Here is a 22,569-nt window from a genome sequence, read left to right as displayed (position 1 = left end):
CGGTCATCGCTAGCTATTTCCAAACCCCTCTCATTACCCAGAAGAGAAACTCTGTCTATTAAACGCTAGCCACCCACTTGCCCTCCCCTGTCCTTGGGGACCTTCACCCTATTTTCTGTTGGTGTGTATTTGGCTGCTGGAGAACTTTCTTAGAAGTGGATGCTAGCATCTCTGTGGGCTTTCCATGGTGTAGCCCGTGTTGGAAGCCGGGTCTGTGCAGCTGAAGAAGAGTCTGTGGCTTCCATCAGATCACAGTGAGGCACAGTCCACCATTTATGACCCTTGTTACTCCTGCAGGGTTGGCAGTAATGTTAGGGTGGATTTTTGTTTCTGAAAACAAAAAAAAAAATGCCTGGCCACTGAGATAGCTCAGTGGCCTAAGCGCCTGCCTAGGCAAGCGCAGGAATTGGGGTTCAATCCAGTCCAGGTGTGGGGATGTATGCCTGTAATCCCAGGGTTAGGGAGGCTGAAAACTGGAGGGTCACTACGAGTCTGAGTTGCGTAGTGAGACCCTATGCCAAATACATAAAATTTAACAAAAACAAACCCCCAAAACAACAACAACAGAAAAAACAACTTGGGATTCTGACAGGACTTGCCTTAGATCTATAGGTTATTGGGTATTGACAACTTTACAATGTAAACCAGTCTGACATGGGATGCATTTCTATTTACTTTCAGCAATGTTTTGTAGTTTTTATGTATCATTTTTTTAAAAAAACACCTTGGTTTTATTTCAAATGGAATTATTTTCTTTGAATTATTTTTAATACACAGACATACAATCAAGACTTACGTATTGATATTATTATAGCTTGGTAGAATATTATTAGCTCTGGTCTGTGCGTGCAATCATTAAGAGTTTCCACCTAGGAGATCATGTCTTCTGCAAACAGAGATAATTTCACACCTTCCTGTCCAGTTTGGAGGGGTTTTCTTTCTCTTCCGTGCCTAGCTGCTCTAGCAAGGACTTGTGGCGCCACGGCACACAGAAGTGGCGAAGCGCGCATCCTGGTCTTGTTCCTGGTCCTGACTTTCCCCACTGAGTATGATGTCGGCGATAGGCTTTTCCTGCGTGGTCTGTATTAGTCTGAGGAACTGTCCTTAGTTTGCGAGGGTGCCTTTTGTCTTTCTCTTTTCCCTCTTCCCCAATCCTGGAATAGACAAGCTGCATACCTGCCTCAGGTGACACCCCTTCCTGCACTGGGGTACACACCTGAAGGAAGGCAGCTCTTATTTCTCTCTTCACAGAACTTGCACACTTCGCTTCCTCTTTCCAATAATTCACTCGGGCACAATGCAAACCTTTGTTGAAGCCCTGCTCTGTGTGCCAGGCTTGAGCATAGTCTTTTCCTATTTACAGGAGGTTTCACATAATTTTTCACAGTTATTTTTCCTCCCTCCTTCCTTCACTCCCTTCTTTCTTTTGGTCCCCACCCCCTTTCATTTTCTTTCCTGGTACACGGGATTGAACCTAGACCTTCAGTTTGTACAACATTACCAGCCCTTTTCTGTATTTTTAATTTTGAGACAAGGCCTTGCTAGGTTGTCCACTCTGGGATTAAAACACGTGATTTTCCTGCTTCAGCCTCCCAGAGTGCTGAGATGGCAAGTGTGTGCCACCATGCCTGGCTTGTCTCAGTTTTCATGGGAGCTGTGTGGAACAGAGATGTTTTCTATCTCCTTAGTTAGAAGCAAGGATGCAGAGGGACTTGCCCAAGGCAGAACCAGCTCCCAGCACTGCTTGTCCTAATGAATTCACCCCAGAAGGCTGTTGTTTATATATGCAACTTATATCCCACATTGTAGGCTGTGGAAAGTGCCTATGACCAGTCCTGATGTCTCCTTTGTCTCTTTGCTGTCACAGAGGTCTTGGACTCATGTCAAGAACTGTAAAAACAACATGCGTCCAAATTGGGGCTTGGTGACTCAGCTGTTGGAATGGGAGAAGACCATCCTTGGAGACTTTGTCACAGACATCTCAGATCCGCTCTACTGATCTCTGTAGCCCCATGATGGGTGCTGAAGAACCTCGCTTAGGGCGTCTGGTGGGTAGGGGGTGAAAGTATGTACACAGCTTGGTCTGGAAGCAGAAGGCCTTCACTGCTACAAGCCTCATGTTCCTCCAGCCTCGTTCTTTCTAGGCCTCTTTTTCATGGAACATAGCAGATTGTCTTAGTTAGTATTTACTTGTTGCTGGGACAAATAACCGACACTCAAAATGAAGAATGGAAAGGTTTATTTAGCTCAGTTACTGGAGGGTTCAGTCCATATTCCGCTGGCTCCAAGGCAAACAACAGCAGTTCATGCAGCAGAAAACAATGAAGAGCAGAGGAGGAGCAGCAGCTGCAGCAGCGTCCATCAAGCCTCTCTCTTCCTTCTACACTGACTTCCAAGACCAGTGCTCCACGGCAAAGGTTGGAGCTCTTCCAAATGGCGCAGCTTCAAGGCTCAAGCTCCTCCAAAAAACTGGGCCTTCTCCATGGAAGCGGGCAGGGTGGCAGGAAGGTGGGCAGGGCTGCAGGAAGCCTTTCTCATTTCCTGGGCCCTGCCCACCTGCAGGGCTAGGCCCCCAGGCTGAGAACTGCTGGAGCTGATTCAGCCACATTGACACAATGTCTCAACTAACACACAGATGCACCTGCTCAGGCTCTGCTAGAATATCCAAGCCACCTCTTGCTGCTGGAGTGGCTACTGCACACACCCCATGAATCAGATCTGCTGGCGGTTGTCTCGGGATGCTTGACTTGTATGGTCCACAGGGAGTGTCACAGTACTTACCCCTGGGCACAAGTCCCCACAGCTCCTGGAATGAGGCCTCTTTCCTATTGCCAGCACAGTGCTGACTGTGCCCCTGGGTCTTGGTATAGATTTCCTTTCTCTGCCTTCCCTAGCCCTTTGCTACCTGGTCCTGCTCACCAAGGACAAATCCCACTTCTCCCAGCTCCCACATCCAAGTTTCTAGAAAATTCCTCAGGTATTACAGTGTACTTTCCTTGTGTGGGCAGCCCTCAGAGAACACCTTGGGCATCAGGACAGAGCGCAGATAAGGGGATGAGCGGGCAGTTTAGGATGTCCCCTAGTGTGGGAGCTTTCCTGAATTCATCCAGTAACCATCCCCTGCTACTGCCTGGGGGAGGCTGGGACATGCTGAGCCTACACTCCTTGGAGGGATGGAGGGGTGTGTGTAGAGTCCCCTATCAGAAGGGCAAACCTTCAAAATTGTGGGGTTTTCCTCGCAGGAGGAATTGTTTTTCAGGCAGCGCTAGCTCTGATCAGAGCTTTAGAATGGCTGTAGAGAAAGGTTTTGCGTGTGTGTGTGTGTGGGGGGGGTTCCTGCTAAGCCAAGCAGAGCCCGTGGGAAGTCTTCGGCAGGGGCATGGTGTGACATTACTGTGTGCCTTGAGAAGGGCAGTCTGGTGGCTGAGTGAGGGACGGTGGAGGTGGGCCAGGAGGGAGGGAAACCAGAAAGGAGATGGCTGTAAATCTCAGCCACAGGAGAGGCTTGGGAGTCCCTTCCTCAAAGAAGCGTAACTTCTCAGAGAGGAAGGCATTAAAGGCAGATATCACCTTCCTGGGCTTTGGTTTGGTTTAGCATAAAGGGCTGGACCGTTGCTAGCGGTCCCACGAGGTTAGCTCGGCCGGCTCACACCCCGCAGCCTCGGTTCCCAGGATCGCAGGGCGAGGTGCTCCGGACTCACGTGGCCCCGCCCCTGCCCCACCCTGGTCCTTGATTGGCTCGGGTGGAGGGCGGGGCCAGCGCGCGGCCCGCGCCGAGGCCTTTCCCGTTGGTTAAGGCGGCTCGAGCCCGGAAGCCGACCGGGGAGGCGGCGGCGTCGCCTCGGGGCGGCTGGATTTGTTGCACGTCCTCTACTCGCGGCCCCTGCGACCCGTGGCGTGGCAGCCATGCAGCCCCCGCCCCCGGGCCCGCTGGGCGACTGTCTGCGGGACTGGGAGGATCTGCAGCAGGACTTCCATACCATCCAGGTGAGCGCTGCAGCGGCTTATTGGGCCCTAGCCGGGATGTCCCTTTGGCCGGGGCTCAAGGGTCGGACAGCCCGAGGTCAGGCTGGGGGAAGTCGGGGTCAGGGGTCGGGGATCCTGGGTTCCAGTGTCTAGGCGGCATACCTGTTCTGCGCGTCCACTGCGTCCTCGTGGGGACCCTCACGGTGCTAGGCGACCTCGATCACTCTGGGCCTCAGAAAGAAGCCGAGACCCCACGGGCTCTCTCGCTGGCTGCACGTCAACCCTGGCCCGGATTCATCCTAGACCCCATCCCGGTCCCCATCCCAGACCGCTCCCAGAAGAGCTGTTACCCGGGCCCAGAGCTCTGGGTCAGTCACTCTGCAAATACGCTTCCCCGCCCTCCTAGCTGAGAGCTGGAAAGCTGGATTGCGAGAGGTCTCTGGCCCAGATGGGGGGCGGGGCCTTTCCCTGAGAGACAGCGTCCTTTCTGCCGAAGGTGAGAGCTTGACAGGCCAGGCTGCTGCCCTCGGGTGAGGAGGTGGGCCTGGCCCGGATTGAAATGTCACTGAGGCCAGTGGGAAGCTATAGTACACCTTATCTTGACAGGGTTTGTAAGCGGCTGCTGTGTCCCAGGCCAGAAGGGAGGAGGCTGCTGGCTTCCTCCAAGAAGAAGGTGGTGGCTGTGTCTGCAGAGATGACACATGCCACATGCTGCATGCTGGCATCTGAGGGGGTGTGGTGACCAATGGGCTTGAGGAAAAAAAGACCCAGAATGGATCCCAGGCCAGCTGGAGACTTGGCTAGACCTTTGCCTCTCCTGGGCTGGTCCAGCCCCTTCCTGTCTCCATGTCTGCCCCCTCGTCCTGCCCAGCCAGTTGCCATTAGTACTTCTCCCTGGAGTCTCCCAGGCTGGCTGCCACTGTGCTGGTTTTGACCCCTGTCTTGATTTCTCCACACTGCCCCTAGCCCAGTCTCCAGGCAGTGCCTTTTTGAGGCTCCCCACCCGGAGAGAGTGCTTGAGTTAGCCCTGGGCCAAAGGTGCTGGAGGAGGAAAGGGGATGGGCCTTCGGGCAGGAGGTGCTGGGGCTGAAGCCTGATGACCTTTAACCTGGGAAGAAGCATCAGAAAGGCCTGAGCAGAAGGCCCCATGGATGAGCCAGGCTCTCTGTACTTGCTGGCTTGGAGAGCTGAGAGGGCCAGGGTGCCAGGCTTGGGACCCAGACTCAGATAGGACAGAGAGCCAAGTGACAACTGCTAGGTGGCTGGAACTAAGAAACCTTTGTAGAGCTCAGTGGAGGCCTCTGGGTATTCATGGAAGACAGCCAGCTCTGCTCCTCCCTTGGTGAGAGAGCAGCCTCAGGGAGGGCCCTGGTGGGCACAGCGAGGTCTTCTAGAGCTCACGCTCCACCAGCAGCGGCTCCCCAGCTAGCCCGAGCTTTCTCTGTGCCCCAGGAGACCCACCGGCAGTACCGCCTGAAGCTGGAGGAGCTGACCAAGCTGCAGATGAACTGCACCAGCTCCATTGCGCGGCAGAAGAAGCGGCTCCAGGAGCTGGCACTCGTCCTGAAGAAGTTAGGAGTCTACCGCTGGGTGTGGGGTGGGAAGTGGGTGCTGCCTCAGGGGTGACCTGGCCAGGCCTCTCCATCCCCTGGCCTCCCATGCCCTTCTGTGCCAGGGGGCCCAGTACAATGCTGCTGACCCCCCCGCCCTGACCTTCCACCCCACCTGCAGATGCAAAGCCTCCCTCCCGGCGGAGGCCTCTGCAGCTGCGCAGGAGCTGGAGACCCAGATGAAGGAGCGGCAAGGCCTCTTCTTTGACATGGAGGCCTACTTGCCCAAGAAGAACGGGTGAGCTTCACCCCAGTGCTAGTCACAGCCCTCTGGGGGAATGGTTCTGAAGCTGATGCTTCTAGGTCATGGCCCGAGCAATGAGGTGCAGTCCTAACTTTGGGGGACAGCTCGCTGTGGGGGAGCCAAGTGGGAAGTGAGGGTGATACACTGGCCATCTATCAGAGAAGGCTTCTTGGGATCCTGCGTTGTGTTCAGGTAAAAGAGTGAGCCAGACAGACGTGGGAAAAAGAGGAAACATTGGTGACTGCGCAGGCTCTGATTGGGGGATGCGGGGACAATGGGACCAGAGAGCTCATGGAGCTTGTGGCGAGACATGCACTTGGGAAAGCTAGCTGCCCTCCCAGGAGGATGGACACCATAACCTTAGGCTGAGCAGAACCCCTGAAAGGAGCCTGGGGCATTTCTGGAAAATAAGGAAGAAAGAGGGTTCTGGGGTCAGATGGCCCAAAGTGGGGGCTTGGTGCAGCAAGGCGAGGTCACTTCCCGGAGTTGGGGGAAGTGGACCATTGGGGGAAGCAGGAGGACCATTACAGGGAGGCAGGCATTGGGGCTGATGGAGTCGCTGAGGGGACACAGCCAATTCTGTGTGTGACTGACTGTGTGCAAAAGGACAAAAGGTGTGGAAAGTACTCGTGAGAAGTTACTACTGGGTTGGGGCAGATTTGCTTGGTCTGTGTGTTAACTTGCAGGCAGAAGAGACTGAGAGGACCACTGGTCAGGGGCAGTGGATGGCAGAGAGGTCCTGGGGGTGGAGCGCAGGTGTGGCTTGTGCAGTGCACGAGGCAGCAGCTTGAGCCTCGGGGATGGTGAGACCACAGCAGAACGCTGCTGCCAGGTGGGGGCGGTGGCTGAGGCAGAGTGCCTGGGGTCATCTGAGGCTACTCCTGGGAACTGGGGTGCCTCCCATGACCTGGCAGCAGCCCAGGGGTAGAGGCTGTGGGGGGCACTGTTCTGAGAGAGGGTTCCACCCCACAGATTGGGTTGGAGTCTGTGCCCTGTGAGCACTCTCACCACCTCAGAGGGTCCCTGGGGCCAGAGTGTACACAAGACTATATGTTGGGGCCACTGCTTGGGCAGGAAATGTGACTTTGCTCTCAGGCCTTGGAGTTTCTGTGGCAGAGGACAAGACAGACTTGGCTGTGGGAATGATGGGCAGGGCGAGTTAAAGGGCTTGGCTGAGAGGTAGCAGCACTGTGAGAGGGTTGAGCACCAGGCTTCAGCAACGAGAATGGGGTCAGAGAGCACAGGAGTGGGCGTGGGCATAGGGGCTCCCTGAGAGGAACAGGTCCTTGTACAGGTAAAAGGGAGGTTGAGCGCACGGGGTCCCTGCAGCCCGAGCCCCAAGTTTCTGAGGGAGCCCATGGGCTGGGGAAGAGGTCTGAGGGTTGGCTGTGGGTGGGGGCACCCAAGTGGCCTCGGGGCTGCAGTTCTTGGAATCAGGTAGCAAGTAATGTGGGGTAGTGACAGATGGTGACTTCTGCAGAGATGCCGCATCCCCTGCCCAGACCCTGAATGATCTGGGATGTAGGGATGGCTTCCAGGTGATTGCTCAGCCATCCTTCTCCTGAGACCTAAAGTGGGGAAACCTTGGGTGAGACTTCACAGGCTGGGGACATTTCCTGTCAGGGCCCTGAGTGTTAGGTGGGGTCGGACTGCACACCCCCAGGTCAGGTCCATATGCCAAAGCCTTTGAAAGGCAGGTGGGTGGGAGGGGTACCCCATTGCAAGCCTGGCATGCTTTGGTCACTCGTGCCTCACTTCAGCCTGGTCCCCTTTCCCTTAGGTTGTACCTGAGCCTGGTACTGGGGAATGTCAACGTGACGCTGCTGAGCAAGCAGGCCAAGTATGCGTCGTGGGCTGCCCAGGTTCCCCACCCCTCTCTGCCCTGACTTCCTTTGGCTCAGCCTTGGGGCTCGAGCTGTTCTCCCACAGTGGCTGGTGTCTTCCTGGCATGGTGGTCTGGGAGGTCACCCCTGGCAACCCAGCCTGGCTCATGAGCTTGTGCCCCCAGGTTTGCCTACAAGGACGAGTACGAGAAGTTCAAGCTCTACCTCACTATCATCCTCATCCTCATCTCCTTCAGCTGCCGCTTCCTGTTCAACTCCAGGTGGTTGTCTTTGCTACTGGGCTCAACCCTGTGCCCTCCTGCATCTTCTGATACCAACCATGTGTCCCCTTTCCAGGGTGACAGATGCAGCCTTCAACTTCCTGCTGGTCTGGTACTACTGCACGTTGACCATCCGGGAGAGCATCCTCATCAACAATGGCTCCCGGTGCGCAGGCAGATGGGCCAGAGCCTGGGGGCAGTGGGTTTTCCCACCCTGGGCCTGTCCATGTCCCACAAGGGTACTGAGTAACAGTGGCTTCCTCACACAGGATCAAAGGCTGGTGGGTTTTCCATCACTATGTGTCCACATTCCTGTCGGGGGTCATGCTGACCTGGTGAGTGGCTGGGCCTGGGCTGGCAGGAGCCAGATAGGGTGGAGCCAGTGTCTGGGTGCCCACAGCCCCCTCTCACTCTGCCTTCCTCTCAGGCCTGACGGGATCATGTACCAGAAGTTCCGGAACCAGTTCCTGTCCTTCTCCATGTACCAGAGTGAGTGTCTAGGGCTTCTGAGGGAGCTCTTTTTCCCGGTGGGGGATGGTGATAGTGACAGGGACAGCTCCTCCTGCGGGCTGCTGTTAACACCCCTGCCTGCCCCCAGGCTTCGTACAGTTCCTACAGTATTACTATCAAAGCGGCTGTCTGTACCGCCTGCGTGCCCTGGGTGAGCGGCACACCATGGACCTCACTGTGGGTGAGTTGGCCGGGCACATCCTGCAGCCCCGGAGGTGCCAGGGGCAGGAGCTCTCCCTCCTTCCGCTCGAGCCCCAGTGACCGAGCCCGTGTCCCTGGTTACTCTGCCCGCAGAGGGCTTCCAGTCCTGGATGTGGCGGGGCCTCACCTTCCTGCTGCCTTTTCTCTTCTTCGGACATGTAAGTGACATCTGTGTCCCTGTCCCCTGCTCTGGTTTGGGCCTGAGCAGGGACTGGGTCCACTAAGGAAAAGTTTTCTGTCCCCTCAGTTCTGGCAGCTTTTTAATGCGCTGACATTGTTTAACCTGGCCCGGGACCCTCAGTGCAAGGAGTGGCAGGTGAGCGCAGCCTGGAGGGCAAGGGGCCCCTGGCTGGATCTGCTCTACCCGGCCCTTGTTAACCCCATCTCCCCACAGGTGCTCATGTGCGGCTTCCCCTTCCTCCTCCTGTTCCTCGGCAATTTCTTCACCACCCTGCGGGTTGTGCACCAGAAATTCCACAGCCAGCGGCACGGGGGCAAGAAGGAATGAGCCGGGCCTTTGCCAGTGGCCCCAGAGGGGCCTTTGACCCTGGATGTGGTGGGAGGGTTGGCAGCACCCCCACGTGCAAAAGAGGGTCCCCTGTTCCCCCTGCTGGGCTTTGTGGGCTCTGTGGGCCCTGAGGAAGAACTGGGCTTGGCCTCAGCCTTGGGAGCTGGGCGCTGCAGCCTCAATAAAGGGAGAGTGGCATGGCGCGGCTGGACGGATGTGTCCTCTTCGGTTTGGGGCTTGGGGACTCCCACACAGAACAGGTTGTTGGGCTCCTGGGCTGTTGGTTTCCCTGGAGTCTGAGGGAAGTAGATATAGGCAGGGGTCCCAGGTCTGCCAGAGCAATGCCAGGCAAATACAGAAAACAGAACTTTATTCTAAGGGCCAGAGATTAGTGAAAATTATTTACACTCATTCAAAATCATGTAGTGGGGCCAAACCCCAGCTAAGCTGAGAAGAGCCCCTTCTATACAGCTTCCAAGGGCCCACGGTGCCGCTGTGTGGGCCCTGCACCCCCTGCCCTGTGGCTGGCTGCCTGGGGAGGCCATGTTGGCCTTTGGAGGAGGACACTGCCTCCCAGGCTTGGAGGAGTCTGTTGCGGGCCCGCCCCACAGCCAGGCTCAGCAGAAGCCACCAGGGGCTGGAGGAGGGAGTGAGGACAGATCAAGGGCGGGAGTCTGGTGTGAAGGCAGGCATGTGGCGGCTCCTAGCTCCACACGTCCAGGGAGTAGCGGCCCTTGGTCATCAGCTTCTTGATGTAGTCCACTGCCTGGGGATGTTCCATTCCCCCAAGCTCAGCCGCGATGTCGCAGAAAGTGTTCTGCACGTCCCTGGCCATGTTGCGTGCGTCCCTGGGGGCAGGCAGGAGATGGCAGTCAGGCCAAGTAGGGATCCCTCAAGAGCAGGCAGCCTGGTACCGGCCTCCCCACTCACCCGCAGACATAGATGTGGGCATTGTCCTCGTGGATCAGCTTCCACAGGTGCTCCTGGTCCCTCTTCAGCAAGTGCTGCACATAGACCTGCAGGTGGATGGGAAGGCGGGTGGCCAGTGAGCGCCTGGCACCAGCCCCTGCCCCTGAGAGGCCCCCATGCCAGCCCCACCTCACCTTGTGGGCCTGCTCCCGGGAGAAGGCCACATTGAGCTGGGCCAGGGCGCCGTCCTTGTGGAACTGGGCTAGTTCCTCACGGTACAGGTAGTCCTCATCTGAGCGGCGGCAGCCGTAGTACAACAGCGTTTCCCCTACCTCCTTGCCTAGAAGCAATAGATAGGGTGAGCTGGACTCCCTGGCCCGGCCCCTTCCCAGTCACCCCGATGGTCACACACTTACCCTGCTGCTGCAGCCAGGCCCGCTCCTGAATGAAGCCCATGAAGGGGGCCACCCCTGTGCCAGGGCCCACCATAATGACTGGTGTGGTGGTCTTGAAGGGCAGGCGGAACTGGGACTTGCGCACGAACATGGGTACCAGGGCTCGGTGGCTGTTCTCCCCAGCTGGGTCCTTGGCCCGAAGCCAGCTGGTGGCCACACCCTTGTTGATGCGGCCTGACTTGGTCTCGTATTCCACGACCACAGCACAGATGTGCACGGAGTTGGGGTGGACCTGGAGGGGGGCCAACCTGGTCACCTGGGCAATTGCCCCTCTTGCCTATTTCCCTGTGGCTCCTTCCCAGCAGCCTTCCCACCCAACTCCTGGTGGCCCACACCTTTGAGGAGGAGGCAATGGAGTAGTAGCGGGCCTGCAGCCTTGGCAGCAGCTCACACAGGTGGTCGATGGGGGGCCGCAGGGACGGGTAGTCCTGCAGGATGGCCAGGATATGCCGCCGGGCCTCCACCACCCAGCTCAGGTATAGCTCCTGCCGAAGACACAGACATGAAAAGAGTGAGGCCCACGGTGTGCTGGGGCTGGGGCCGGGGCCAAGGGCATAGGCTCACCTTGCCCTCGCCTGAGGATGACGCCATCTTGCGCAGCTGCTCCTGCTCGGAGGGCTCCGAGGCGTACTGTGCCAGCTCGTAGAGGACGTTGGTACGCGGGGGGTTGGTGATGTCCAGGTAGTAGGTGAGGGCCGTGCGGTAGGTGGTGGGGCAGGGGAATGGGTGCTTCTTGTTGGACTCCTCTGTGGGAGGGAGGCCGAGGATGTGAGTGGCCACCCTGGGTGGGGCGGGGGGAGCGCCTGACCTATGCTGCAGCATGCAGGCACCTAGTGCACGGCAAGCCAAGCCAGGCCCCCTTTGGTGCTGCCTGAGCCCTACACAAATCCTTAGGCTTTTCTGCCCTGAAGCTTCAAGCCAGGCAGAAAGTCTGTCAGTGGGACAGGGCCAAGCAGTGACATGCTTCAGAGGAGGCACAGGGTGTGTGGGGCCCTTCAGGGTTTGAGAAAAAGGAGCCCCTTTTCCTGTGTTCCAAGGGTGCTGATTCTGAAATTGGGGAGATGGAATGATGGCATGGGCTGCTGAGGCTGTGAGTAAGCCGGGCTGGGTAGGGGTTCGCAGCCAGAACCTCAGGCGGGGCAGACCCCCATCTTGTGCTTCTTGGTGCTGAGTTCCCCTGAAGGGACCCAAAAGACTGGCTGGGGACCTCCAGCCGGTGCCTTTGCCAGAAAGGAGTGGGGGCCCAGGAGTGGGGGAGTGGCAGGTGGATGTGGATCCAGGCGCAAGCCCAGGGCTCAGCAACCCCCCTCCTGCTACTGTGATGGTGATAGGGGTGCAGATCCTGCAGCCGTGCAGCCTCCCCCAGTGTGGGGGAGGGGGTCCTGGTGGCAGGGCCTCAGCTCCCTGCTATGGACCTGAGCAGAAGCCCAGCCTGGGGCCTGGCCAGGGGCTCCATTCCAGGACTCACCATCCAGGTTTTTCAAGGACATAACAACATCCAGGTCAGCACCCAGTATCTTCCCAAGCTGGTTGACAAGGTTGGAGTCATTGGCTGGGTAAATGGCCACATGGTCCCCAGATTCATACCTGGAGGGAGATGTAAGCTCAGGAGGGCTCTGCACCCAGATGGGTGCTGGTGTGAGTGGCTGGGGAGGAAGAGGGCTGCAACTACCTGATTTTGGAGTCTGAGATGTCTAATTCTAGGTGCATGAGGTGTCGCTCAGTTCCCTGGTTCAGCTTCCGGTTGGTGGTGACAGCAGCCAAGAATGGATTCTTGGCATCGAAGGGGCTGGGTGGGGAGAAGAGAAGCTCCATGATTGGCCAGGCCTCTGATCTGAATCACCTTGTCCTTAGGGGACCCTCTGGTTACAGGGAACATGGAACCAAAGTTAGTTGGGGCCCCTCTGGGTCTCTAAGCAACCTTACCAGTTATGGCAAGGGCTCGCTCAGCCCATCCACTCAGTACTCAACCAGGGTGAGAGTGGGCAGAGCTAGGGGATCAGCGTCCCCACTGACAGATGAGGAGACAGGCAGAGAGCGGAGGGTGCTGTGAGGGAGAGGGCCCTTCCTCTAGACTGTGCATCCTCCTGCTGTCCCACAGGTGCCAGGGCCCCACCAGGGTCGGAGGCCCCAGAATGCAGGCTCTGACCCAACTGGGCCATCTCCACTGCTGTAGCCACAGCAGGGCTCAACTTCATAGTACAGGACACCTGGACACCTCTAGCAGGAATGTGGGTACAAGGGGCCCATGGAAGGACCATTGTTTTTGGAGAAGAAAGCCAAAAACAATGAGGTGGATTATAATAAACTAAACGCTTTTGCCAAAGTGTAACCTAGACACAGCCATGTTACCAGGGCATTACAGAGTGAGATCCAAAGTGAACGAAGCCCAAGCTGGGCCTCGGCTGGCTCCACCAAGGTGGGGGACCCTTAGGGCTCTGGCTGCAGCTGCCACCTGACTCTCAGGCGCTTCCTCTCTCCACACTGGGCTTCATAGCCTCCTGGTCAGTGGATATGAAAATGCGGGTGCTCCCACTGCACTCACACATGGGAGGGTCCTGCAGGGGCTGCCTGAAGTGTGGGGCCCCACCTGCCTCCTCTACTCACGGTTTCTGGTTCTTGTAGCTCTTCAGACGGCCCACCTCGCCCGTGTACACTTTCGCCGGGTCCATGTCTGTGTGGAGTACAAGCTCATACTGGCGAATGCTGCAGGGGGGCAGACCGAGTGTGGGGTCAGAGGACTGGGGGGGTCACACGGGCCAGTGCTGGTGGGGACCCAGTGCAGCACACGGTTGAGGAAAGGTATCCTCCTAGGAATTCCAGAGGCAGGAACAGAAGACCTTGCCTGACCCCGGCACCCTCAGGCCCCCTAGGACCTGCGACTGAGCTGCCATTGACCCCGCCTCACCATGTCCCCAGCACCACCGCAGGACAGACTTCCCCACTGACCTGGACTCCTCTCCAGTGGCCTCCACCCCAAAGAACTCGCACACTGCCGGCCAGAACTGTTCTCGCCATGTGATGAAGTCCTCCTCCAGGCTGAAGCAAGAGCAGGATGAGCCAGGGCCGGCGTCAGGGCCAGGCCAAGTTGGCCCCTCTCCCTGGGAAGTCCTGCCCCAAGAGCCACCCCCAGCATCCCCTGATCACTGCCCTGTGGCCACTGAGCAGCTTCTGTGCCAACCATGGGCTTCCAGGACTGAGTTGGGCCAGGCAGTGGAGAATATGGGAAGGAGGCAAAACTGCTTGTCTCCTTCCAGAGGACAGGGAGGCCTGTGCCCTGCCCAGGGCCCACAATGCCCATCCCAGGGCTCCTACCATGGGCACTCACTTCCCATCATCGTCGCCTTGGCCCAGTTCAAAGATGCGCTGTGCTCCAAGCTGCTCCAACCGCTGGTCCACGTACTTGCCCATGGCGTTGAAGTGCTCATAGGTCTTGTTCCCGAGGCCAAACACCTGTGTGGACACACAGCTCTGGGCCTGGCCTCAGGGACTTGGGCTCCCTGTGGGACCTGCTATGGGTGCTGCTCTGCAGTGTCGGCTGAGCCACAGGCAGCCTTGGAGGCATCTGTACCCACAGAGGTAAATACCTCTGGTGGCTGAAGTGGCTTTGCTTAGATGGCCTGCAGTGTGCAGGAGGCCCTCTCCACAGCTGTCCTTGCAGCCTCAATTCCAAGAGGCAGTGCAGCACACCTGGCCCTCCTTGCCAGCCAGTTCTTTCTCTGTCACCCTGCCACACCTTCCTGTCTTTAGTCTCCAGAAACTAAGGTCCACTGGGGCTGGGGCTAGCTGGTAACACAGGAGGCCAGGTGCTTGTGGTGCTGGGGCCGAGGGCAGAAGAGGACCCAGGCCATGTGCAGAATGTCCCTGGGGCCCTCTCTGAAAGCCACCCTGCCCTGTAAGGACCTATGGGGAAGGCAGCAGGAGGGTGTCATTGTGGGCATGAGGATCTGGCGTGCCAGGGTGCATGCAGGGCACCTTTAGGGGCTGTGGAAGACTCACCGCGTACTTGACACCAGAGAGGTCCAGGTCCGTCTCCTGCAGCCAGTCATAGAAGTCCTGGGCATTGTCGGTAGGGTCCCCCTCACCGTAGGTGGCCATGCAGAAAACTACCAGCGAGTTGTCTATCTCTGTCAGGCTGCTCAGGTCAGCCTGGAGGGACGGGAAGGGACCATGTCACCATGACAGTCTGCACTGGGTCAGGCCACAGTAGTGGTAGTAGGGAGGCCAGTCTGGCTGAGGGCAGCTCCCAGCAGGGTGATGGGGGTTGTGGCCAGGGAGGGAACACTGTGTGAGAGTAGCATTGAGTGGTTCGAGACATCTGAGGGGCTGGCTCTGGCCAGGTGAGCAGGACAGTGAGATGTCTGTCAGGTGGGCAGGGTGAGTAGAGGCAGGGGAGGGTGGCCTCCCGGGGGATCAGTGGACATGACAGATGCATGCCCATTTGTCATTTGTCATAGCCTCAGAGGGGGCCTGGAAGGTGGATGGCGGGCACAACCCAGGGGTCGGGGAGGACAGTGCCTGTGGGATGAGCTTAGGATGGGGTTAGAGCCACAGGAAAGTCCCTGCAGCCAGCCCTGTGGTGACAGGATAGGGCTGCACATGCCTAGGGATCAACAACATCCTCAGGGGCCCGGGAGATGGCTCAGTAGAATAAGTGCTTCCCAAGCGCAAGGGCCTGAGTTCAATCCCCGGTTCTGCCAAAAAACAAAACAAAACAAAACAAAACAAAACAAAACAAACCCAACAGTCTTACCCCCCCACTGCCTTCTCTGGGTCTGGTATCCAGCAGTCTGTCACCAGCCCTCTCAGCCCAGCAGGCAGCAGGAAGTGCGCCGTGCTGTGCAGTCACATGGTGTGACAGGAGCAACCCCAGGCCCTCTCCTATGGTGGCCAGGAGAGCAACGTGAAGTGGCTGAGGGTGGGGAATGGCAGTCCCAATCTGTGGCTTCTGTCCAGACTCTCCAGGCCTCAGCCCCTCCCTGCCAGCCTCTCCCCGCAGTTCCTGTGCCACTCCTGCTCCATCTGTTCACAACAGCCAGGCACAAGGCCAGCTGCTTGTGGGCAGGGGCTGCCCAGGGTCTCCTGCCCTAGTGCTCAAGGCTGGCATCTCTGAGTCTGGGGGAAGACTGGTGGTAACTGGCACACAAGTAACTGGGAACGCCTGTTCCCATCTGTCCCTTTGGCGAGTTCTACCCTTCAGTCTTTCCAAGGCCCAGAGTGGAATGACTCCATGACACCAATGGCAGGCTGGGGCGGTGCTTACCAGGTCATATTCCTCAGGGTCTGCTGCCATGCCCCGCATGCCATAGCGGTGGGCATCCTTGGACAAGCGGTTGGCGAACTCCTCGGCGGTGCCCGTCTGGGAGCCGTAGAACACAATGATGTTTCTCCCCTAGGGAAGGCAGGCATGGGCTCAGGGATAGGTGCGGTGGTCCCCAAGGGACCGCAGCCTCAAGCCCTATCCAAGTTACTCTGGGGTCAGCTCTCACTGTCATAGCCACTGCAGTGGAGAGGGACACACATCACCCCAGGAGCACCAGAGCGAGCTGCGGGGTCTGGGCTGCAGGCTCCCACGTGGATACCAAGCTCCACAGCCACCGAGTGCCCATAGTGATCTGTGGGGGCATGGCGTAGAGCCCTCGCAGCATCTGGTACGCTGTATGAAGCCCCAGTGGTCTAGGATACTTGTGATAGCCAATGGGAGGTAAATGCTATGAAAAGAGCTGTGGCGCTGCACTGTCTGGGGAACAAAGACAAGAAAAAAGATCTGTCCATGCTGGCTGAGACTGCAGAGGTGGAACCCAAGAACGCGGCCAGCCAGCAGTACCATGGCATGCAGGCCGGAACACAGCTGTGAGGGGCCCTGCCTGGTGCGCACAGGCCTGGCTTGGACGCCCAGCACCCAGTAGGAGCGCATAAGCACATGGGGTGACCACTGGAAACTGTGAACACAGTAAAGGCCCTGAGGTACGGTCTTCAAAGTGGGTAAGTGGATGGCAAATTATATCTCAACAAAGCTATGACTCTACGTAAGTGAACGCTGTTCATGTGCAGCAAACCCCTGGAAAGTAACAGCAACGGCTGGATGCACAAAGTTCAGCGCTACTAGGCTGTCAAAGTATAAAACTTCAATTATAAACCATACGATTCTGGATGTAAGCAGCTTGATTGAGGAAATTAAAGGAAAAAAAAAAAAAAAAAAACAGACCCAAGCATATACGGGAATTAAATATATGATAAAGGAGGCATTTCAAACTGGGGGTAGGGGAGAGATGCATTCTACTATATGGTCTTAGACAGCTGTGTGAAAAAGTAGACTAGCCACTTTGGGAAACTGAGGCAGGAGGGCTGCGAGTTCAAGTCTTACCTGGGCAGCTTAGTGAGACTCTGTCTTAACATAAAAATAAAAAGGGCCAGGAATGGAGCTCAGCAGAAAGACCTTGGGCTCAGCCCGCAGACCACACACACACAATGTAGACTGCAGCCATACCTCATGTCTTACACCAGGATTAATTCTCAGCATATGAAATTTTAGGTATGAAAAGCACTATAAGAAGCATGAGGGGGGGCCTGGCCTTAGCTCAGTTGTTTAAGTGGCTGCTTCCACAAAGCTGTCAGCCTCAGGTTGCTGTAGTTCGGAGAAAAAAAAAAAAAAAAAGAAGCATGAGGGCCAGGGAGATGGCTCAGCAGAGTAAGTGTTTCCCTGCAGGGGCCTGAGTTCAATCTCCAGTTCCGCAAAAAAAAAAAAAGTATGAATACTTTTATCTCTTTAGTAGGAGGAAGGCCTTTCAAATTATGGCACAGAAGTCATACAAAGAATAAAATTGTCTGTGTAACTTTTACATAGCAAAATACACAAAACTAGGACAAGCCAAGTCAAAGGCAAGCTGTTAACAGAAAACATTTTCAACTAACACCACAGCCATGGGGCTAATCTTCCTAATAAGCTTAGGGAGTCCCTTGGGAAAACATTGTAACAGGGGGGAAAAAAAAAAAGGAAGACAAAGAATCTATCAAAAAGGAAAAGACATCTAAATTATGAAAATCTACTTAATCCCATTCATTAGAAAAGCAAAATAAAATGTCCTTTTTGGCCTAAACTCTGATAACAAGGGCAGGGTCCATTCTAATGCTTTGCTTTGCTCAAGAAGTAAAGGTTCATCAACTGGACTGAGCAGAGGCTGAGGCAGGAGGATCACTGCAAGTTTGACCAAAAGAAAAGAAAAAAAAGGCTCATAAAGCCCAAATTCTGCATTCCCAGGAAGCGCAGAGGCCCAGGGGCCATATATGCTATCTGGGACTCTCTGAGAAGAGCGGAAGCAGAACTCACCGTTTTCTTCATCTTTTCCACGAAGCTGCTCTCTTTGACAGAGGAGGGCCTGCAAAACAAGCATCCAGTGGGTGTGGGCTGCACTGTCACGAGGTGCAGGGGTCGCATACCAGCACAGCAGGGATGGTCCTGCCAGGATCTGTGCCTTCCCCAGTGGCTAAGCCAGCATCCACCTCTGCTCCAGCCCTGGGACTCCCACCTCCCGCCCCTAGGCAAATAAGAACCTGCTTCTCACCAACAAGAGCCAAGGTTGCCGCGTCCCCCTCCCTACATCCCAGGCTAAAAGGACCCTCAGCCTAACCTCACCTCAGCCTGTGACCTTTCTGCCCCGCACAGTCACACAGTCTCACCCTGCCTTCCCCTACTCTAACACCTTCAAGGGCTCCCACAGAATCTGTCTGCAGCCCTGCCACCAATGGCCATGCTCACAGCACTCCTCCCTGTATGACAGTCCCTGGGACTCAACATTCTGGCCTTTTTCATTCAGCTCCACCTTCCGTATCATCAGACCCGACCCCCCCCCACTCTACCCCTGGGCCCTGCTCACCTATCCCTGGATGAGACCCACTGGGCTTGATATAGTGGCCCTTGATCCCGGGTTGGATATCTTCTTTCCTAAGATTTCCTTTGGTCCCCTTTCTCTGTCCTTTCCAGGGCACAGCTGGTACATCAGCTTCAGGATAACTGGGACCGAGCAGGTCCTCTGTCCTTGCTTCCCTCTGCCCCTGCCACAGGGAGCAGAGCCACTATCTCCAGCCTAGCAAGTCTCAGCCAGGGCTCAGACCAGACAAGGCTAAATCCTGGCCTGAGATAGCATGACAGGAAGCACCTTTCTCTGGTGGCGAACTGTGAAGACATTTGATACGGCTGTTCTGAACACTGAGCACTGCATCATGGTTGCTTCCATTTAAGCCAGGCACAGCAGCACCGCCCCGTAATCCTAGCACTTGGGAGGCCGAGGCAGGACAGCTGTAAACTGGGTATCAGCCTTGGCTACACTGCAAGTACAAGGCCAGCCTAGACGAGACAGCAAGATACAGTCTCAAAAAAAAAAAAAAAAAAGAACGAAACGCAAGCCACAGCATGGGATGTGTATCTGTAACATTCAGATACCAAGGATATGGAAGGAGAACAGAAGAAATCTCCACAAATAATCAGAAGAAGACAAATAATGCAACAGGAAACTGTCCAGCCTTAACAGTCCTTTCTTAGGGAGCGCCTCTACTGCACAGAGTACAAGGCTGTCAGCATCATTAGTTCCCAGAGAAAAGGAAGTTAAGAGCGCAATGAGACAGATTATATACCCAGTAGAATGGCTGAAACAGGCAAGACTGGCATGTCCTGTGGGTGGCAGTGGGACAGGTGCAGCCACGCTGGAATACTGCACAGCAGGACCTGAGCTGAACCTAGAACCCAGCAACTCTTCCTTGTGTCCCCGCAGTGCACACCCATATCCAGGCACCGGACATGCAGGGGTCCTCGGGGACACGCTATGCGGCGCTGGCCTGGGCCGCGCTGCATGCATGCAGAGGGGTGAGCTAGCAGGTCTCAGGCCACTGGAAGGGATCACATGGGGCGAGGGAAGCTGGGAAAGCACATCAGCATGAGTCCCATGTGACCTTCAGATAGCGGCGCCACCCTGGGGACAGAGGTCAGAGTGGCTAACTGCAGGGGAGAAGGACAGGAGGGTGCCGGGAGTGACCTGGCCGCTGAGCCACTGCCGGTGGCCACTTTACAAGGCTGGCATCTCCATCCACGCTCGAGGGAAGCGCACAGAGCGTTCTCCCATCAGGATCACAGCTCAGTGCAGTTGGCCCAGCGCTGCACATTTGCATATAATCTGCTTCCCCAACCCCCTCTGTCCCAAGACCAGGTTGTCAGGCAGGCCTGTGAGATGACAAGGCAAGGGGTCAAGTTCTGGAGTGGGGCAGACCCAGGTGTGCTTCCTAGCCAAGGAAAGGAGCTAGGAGTCAGCATTCTTCAGCCAGCAAGTGAGAACTGCAGCTCCCCACACCAGAGTTTTTGTGAGATCGAATGAAGAAAAAGCTTATGAAGGACCCAGCCTAGTGTGCGGCACATGGCAGGCGCTGTCTCATGGGTGGCTGTCAGTGTCACATTACTCCAGTGACTGGGACACCTGCCAAGGCACAGCCAGGATGCAAGACAGGGGCCACCAAGCCCTGGCCCAGAGAAGGGACGGCACGCGTGTATGGGTAGAGCTGGCCAGGATAACAGGGGAGATCGTGTGAGGTGACAGATCTTTGGCAGGGTCACAGCAAGAGCACAAAGGAGACCCCGGGCCTGCCCTGTCCTCTGCCCACGCCTGGCTGCAACTCAGAACTCAAAGGGGTTCTGTGCCTGGCCATCTCAGTCCCTGCCTCCAAGTTCTGCCCACAAACTGGCACAGGTTCAGTGCACCATAGTTTATGGGCACAATAAACCAGAACACTACAGGACCAGCAGGTGCCAGCGGCACATGCTCCAAGGCCTGGGGCAGAGAGGAAAGCCAGGCCGCCACGTGAACACCTTGAAATTTTGGGCCATGAGCCTCTAGCACCAACTAACCGCAAAGACAGCGATTTGTCTGGCCACAAAGCTACCAGCAATCTCTCATGAAACAACACAGGTGGAGAAAAGAAGCCACAGAACTGGAAGCAACTTCCACTCACCAGAAGTATCCAGAACAGGTAAATGTGAAGGGTCAGAAGGCGGGAGGGCCCAAGCAGGGACTGCTGCTGGAACAGCTCCTTCAGAGGTGCTGGCTCAGTTTTTAAGTGCCGTCCATGCTTGTACAATTTTGGGAATGAGTTAGAGGGCAGTGAATTGTACACTTTAAAAATGGTGCATCTTCAGTGGAATAAGCACTTCCCTGGCAAGCGCAAGTCCCTGAGTTCAATCCCCAGTTCCACCAAAAAAAAAAAAAAAAAGGTGCCTCTGAAGAAAGTGACAGGGACTTTACCATGACAGAAACTCTTAGTGACATTTAAGACAGTGACAGGAAGCCGGGCAGCGAACATACGTTCCCTTCTCAAAGCTTACTCGGTATAAGGAAAGCACAGCAGGAAGAAAACTCGCCCAGGAATGCTAGCCAGGTGCACGCTGCTCCTCCTCCGGTGGGCAAAAAGGGACTAACCAGGAAGCGTCCAGGCTTAGGACAGGGCCTAGACAGCTCCCCTGACTGTCCAAATGTCTGTGGCTTTTTAAAAATGAAAATACACTTTATAAGTCTAAAAGGAGGAGGGAGCAAAAGATCAGAAAGGAGAGAAGAGGCCAATCAGTAACGGAGCAGCTACGTCACAGCCAGCATTGTGTCCCAGGAGGTTTTCAATGCATGGATGGGAACAGCAAGTTAGAAAGCAGTACAGAGGGGCAGGCAGTGGGGCTCAGTGACCCAGCACCTGCCTACTACACATGAGGTCCTGGCTTCAAATTCTAGCACCACAATCAATCAAGTGAAAAACTTAATGAGAAAAAAAAAAGCACAGGTAACAGGTCCCATTATGTTCAAAAGTCTAGCAGATTCACCTATATTAGGATACTGAGAGAGGGCCTCTCTCAGGCTTCGGAGGGTCTGAATCCTTTTTGCTCTTGGAAGCCAATTCTGTTTCCAACTCCCCTGCCCTTCCTTCCTATAAGGAGCCTGCAGGGCTGTGTGGTAAGATGAGTTACTTTATACATGGTGCCCTCGGGGCCTGCCCAATAGCTCAGTTGTTTAAGTGCCTGCTGAAACAAAACCCTCAAGCTCAAGCTTCTGTGGTTCGAACCCAGATAGTCGGGGCAAACCAAAAATGCCCTAAAGGTATCTTCAGGCCTCAAAAAAAACAAAAAACAAAAAACAAAAAAAAACTTCTAGCATTTAGGGGCTGGTGAGATGGCTCAGTGGTCTAAAGCACCTACTTAGAACAAGCTTAGAAAAGCACAGGGACCGCAGTTCAATCCCCCAGCACCACATGCCAGCCAGGCCAGCACCCTGGTAGGATGAGTTGGCCACACACACACACACACACACACACACACACACACACATAAATAAATAAAATTAAAAAAAAAGTATATATATACATGGTACCCTATGGCAGTAGAGACTCACAGGTTGATGTGAAGGCCTGCAAAAAGGACAAGTGGAATGACGACACCCCAGGAGACACTGGCGTCACCGAAGTCACTCTAGAGGGGACAAGTTTGCCCATTCTGCATGGCTCTGATGGGGGGCCTCTCAGCACACCTTGGCCATGTTACCTCCTTGCCACACTCCAGTGAGTGGACACGCTGCTGCCTGCCCTACGCAGCCTGTCCTTTCTCTACCCTTTCCTGAGACTCCTGCTGTCATCTAATGCATAGCTTCCTCTTGGGAACAACCTTCCCTGCCCTGGGCAGTAATGTTCTTTGTCACATCTCCAACAGGGCTCAGGTGCTTTCTGCCATGGAGTCTCAGTATTTCATGTGCAACCTGACTTAAATACTCTGAGGGACAAAGGTGTCTGTATCTCTCCCCAGTCTGCCCCCAGCCTGTCTGTTGTGGCCTTCCAGGCTGGCTTGTCCCAAGCCTACTCAGCATCCAGGAGGCAGAGATGGAAGAAGGCTCTGTGTTCTGAAGGCTGACATCAGAGAAAAGCTAGCTCCTGTCTCTTCTCAGAGGAAAGCTAGTTTCCACAGATACCACATCTCCAATAGACACACAGAGGAAGGGACCAGAGACCTAGAGTCTCCCTCTTTCTAGAGGCAGCAGAAC

The 22,569-nt window shown here is 55.7% G+C and overlaps 3 protein-coding genes across 7 annotated transcripts in view; 2 read left to right on the top strand and 1 right to left on the bottom strand.

The window, feature by feature from the left end:
- The window catches only part of Styxl1 (serine/threonine/tyrosine interacting like 1), a 63,541-nt gene extending 61,306 nt beyond the window's left edge, over window positions 1-2,235 (top strand). For all 3 annotated transcript variants that reach the window (XM_004630447.2, XM_023714392.1, XM_023714391.1), the window contains one exon: window positions 1,868-2,235. In XM_004630447.2, coding sequence (XP_004630504.1) covers window positions 1,868-1,999 — 132 coding nt within the window. In that variant the 3' untranslated portion in view covers window positions 2,000-2,235. The remainder of the gene's footprint in view (window positions 1-1,867) is intronic.
- A 1,557-nt stretch (window positions 2,236-3,792) lies between these two features.
- Tmem120a (transmembrane protein 120A) lies at window positions 3,793-9,354 on the top strand. The gene is made up of 12 exons (XM_004630445.3): window positions 3,793-3,987; window positions 5,419-5,537; window positions 5,698-5,814; window positions 7,601-7,660; window positions 7,829-7,924; window positions 8,001-8,090; window positions 8,194-8,259; window positions 8,352-8,413; window positions 8,523-8,615; window positions 8,729-8,793; window positions 8,883-8,951; window positions 9,030-9,354. Exons 1-12 carry the CDS (start codon window positions 3,907-3,909, stop codon window positions 9,141-9,143), a joined length of 1,032 nt encoding a protein of 343 aa, XP_004630502.1. The 5' UTR covers window positions 3,793-3,906; the 3' UTR covers window positions 9,144-9,354.
- Window positions 9,355-9,496: 142 nt separating this feature from the next.
- LOC101573833 (NADPH--cytochrome P450 reductase) overlaps window positions 9,497-22,569 on the bottom strand; it is a 49,893-nt gene continuing 36,820 nt past the window's right edge. For all 3 annotated transcript variants that reach the window (XM_023714389.1, XM_023714388.1, XM_004630444.3), the window contains exons 3-16: window positions 17,838-17,886; window positions 15,771-15,899; window positions 14,507-14,656; window positions 13,836-13,960; window positions 13,457-13,546; window positions 13,115-13,213; window positions 12,180-12,296; window positions 11,976-12,094; window positions 11,072-11,253; window positions 10,843-10,992; window positions 10,469-10,739; window positions 10,247-10,392; window positions 10,074-10,159; window positions 9,497-9,991 (exon numbers count right to left, since the gene is read on the bottom strand). In XM_023714389.1, coding sequence (XP_023570157.1) covers window positions 9,847-9,991; window positions 10,074-10,159; window positions 10,247-10,392; window positions 10,469-10,739; window positions 10,843-10,992; window positions 11,072-11,253; window positions 11,976-12,094; window positions 12,180-12,296; window positions 13,115-13,213; window positions 13,457-13,546; window positions 13,836-13,960; window positions 14,507-14,656; window positions 15,771-15,899; window positions 17,838-17,886 — 1,858 coding nt within the window. In that variant the 3' untranslated portion in view covers window positions 9,497-9,846. The remainder of the gene's footprint in view (window positions 9,992-10,073; window positions 10,160-10,246; window positions 10,393-10,468; window positions 10,740-10,842; window positions 10,993-11,071; window positions 11,254-11,975; window positions 12,095-12,179; window positions 12,297-13,114; window positions 13,214-13,456; window positions 13,547-13,835; window positions 13,961-14,506; window positions 14,657-15,770; window positions 15,900-17,837; window positions 17,887-22,569) is intronic.

The sequence above is a fragment of the Octodon degus genome, unplaced genomic scaffold (assembly GCF_000260255.1).
Source record: "Octodon degus isolate 3935 unplaced genomic scaffold, OctDeg1.0 scaffold00035, whole genome shotgun sequence".
NCBI lineage: Eukaryota > Metazoa > Chordata > Mammalia > Rodentia > Octodontidae > Octodon > Octodon degus.
This window is presented reverse-complemented; position numbering and strand designations above follow the sequence as displayed.

Excerpts from the sequence above, each read along its gene's own strand:
- Tmem120a (XM_004630445.3), top strand. The coding sequence starts at position 3,907 with ATGCAGCCCCCGCCCCCGGGCCCGCTGGGCGACTGTCTGCGGGACTGG. Across the intron at positions 8,414-8,522 it reads GTCCTTCTCCATGTACCAGA|GCTTCGTACAGTTCCTACAG; the intron begins GTGAGTGTCTAG and ends GCCTGCCCCCAG. Across the intron at positions 8,794-8,882 it reads CTTTTCTCTTCTTCGGACAT|TTCTGGCAGCTTTTTAATGC; the intron begins GTAAGTGACATC and ends CTGTCCCCTCAG.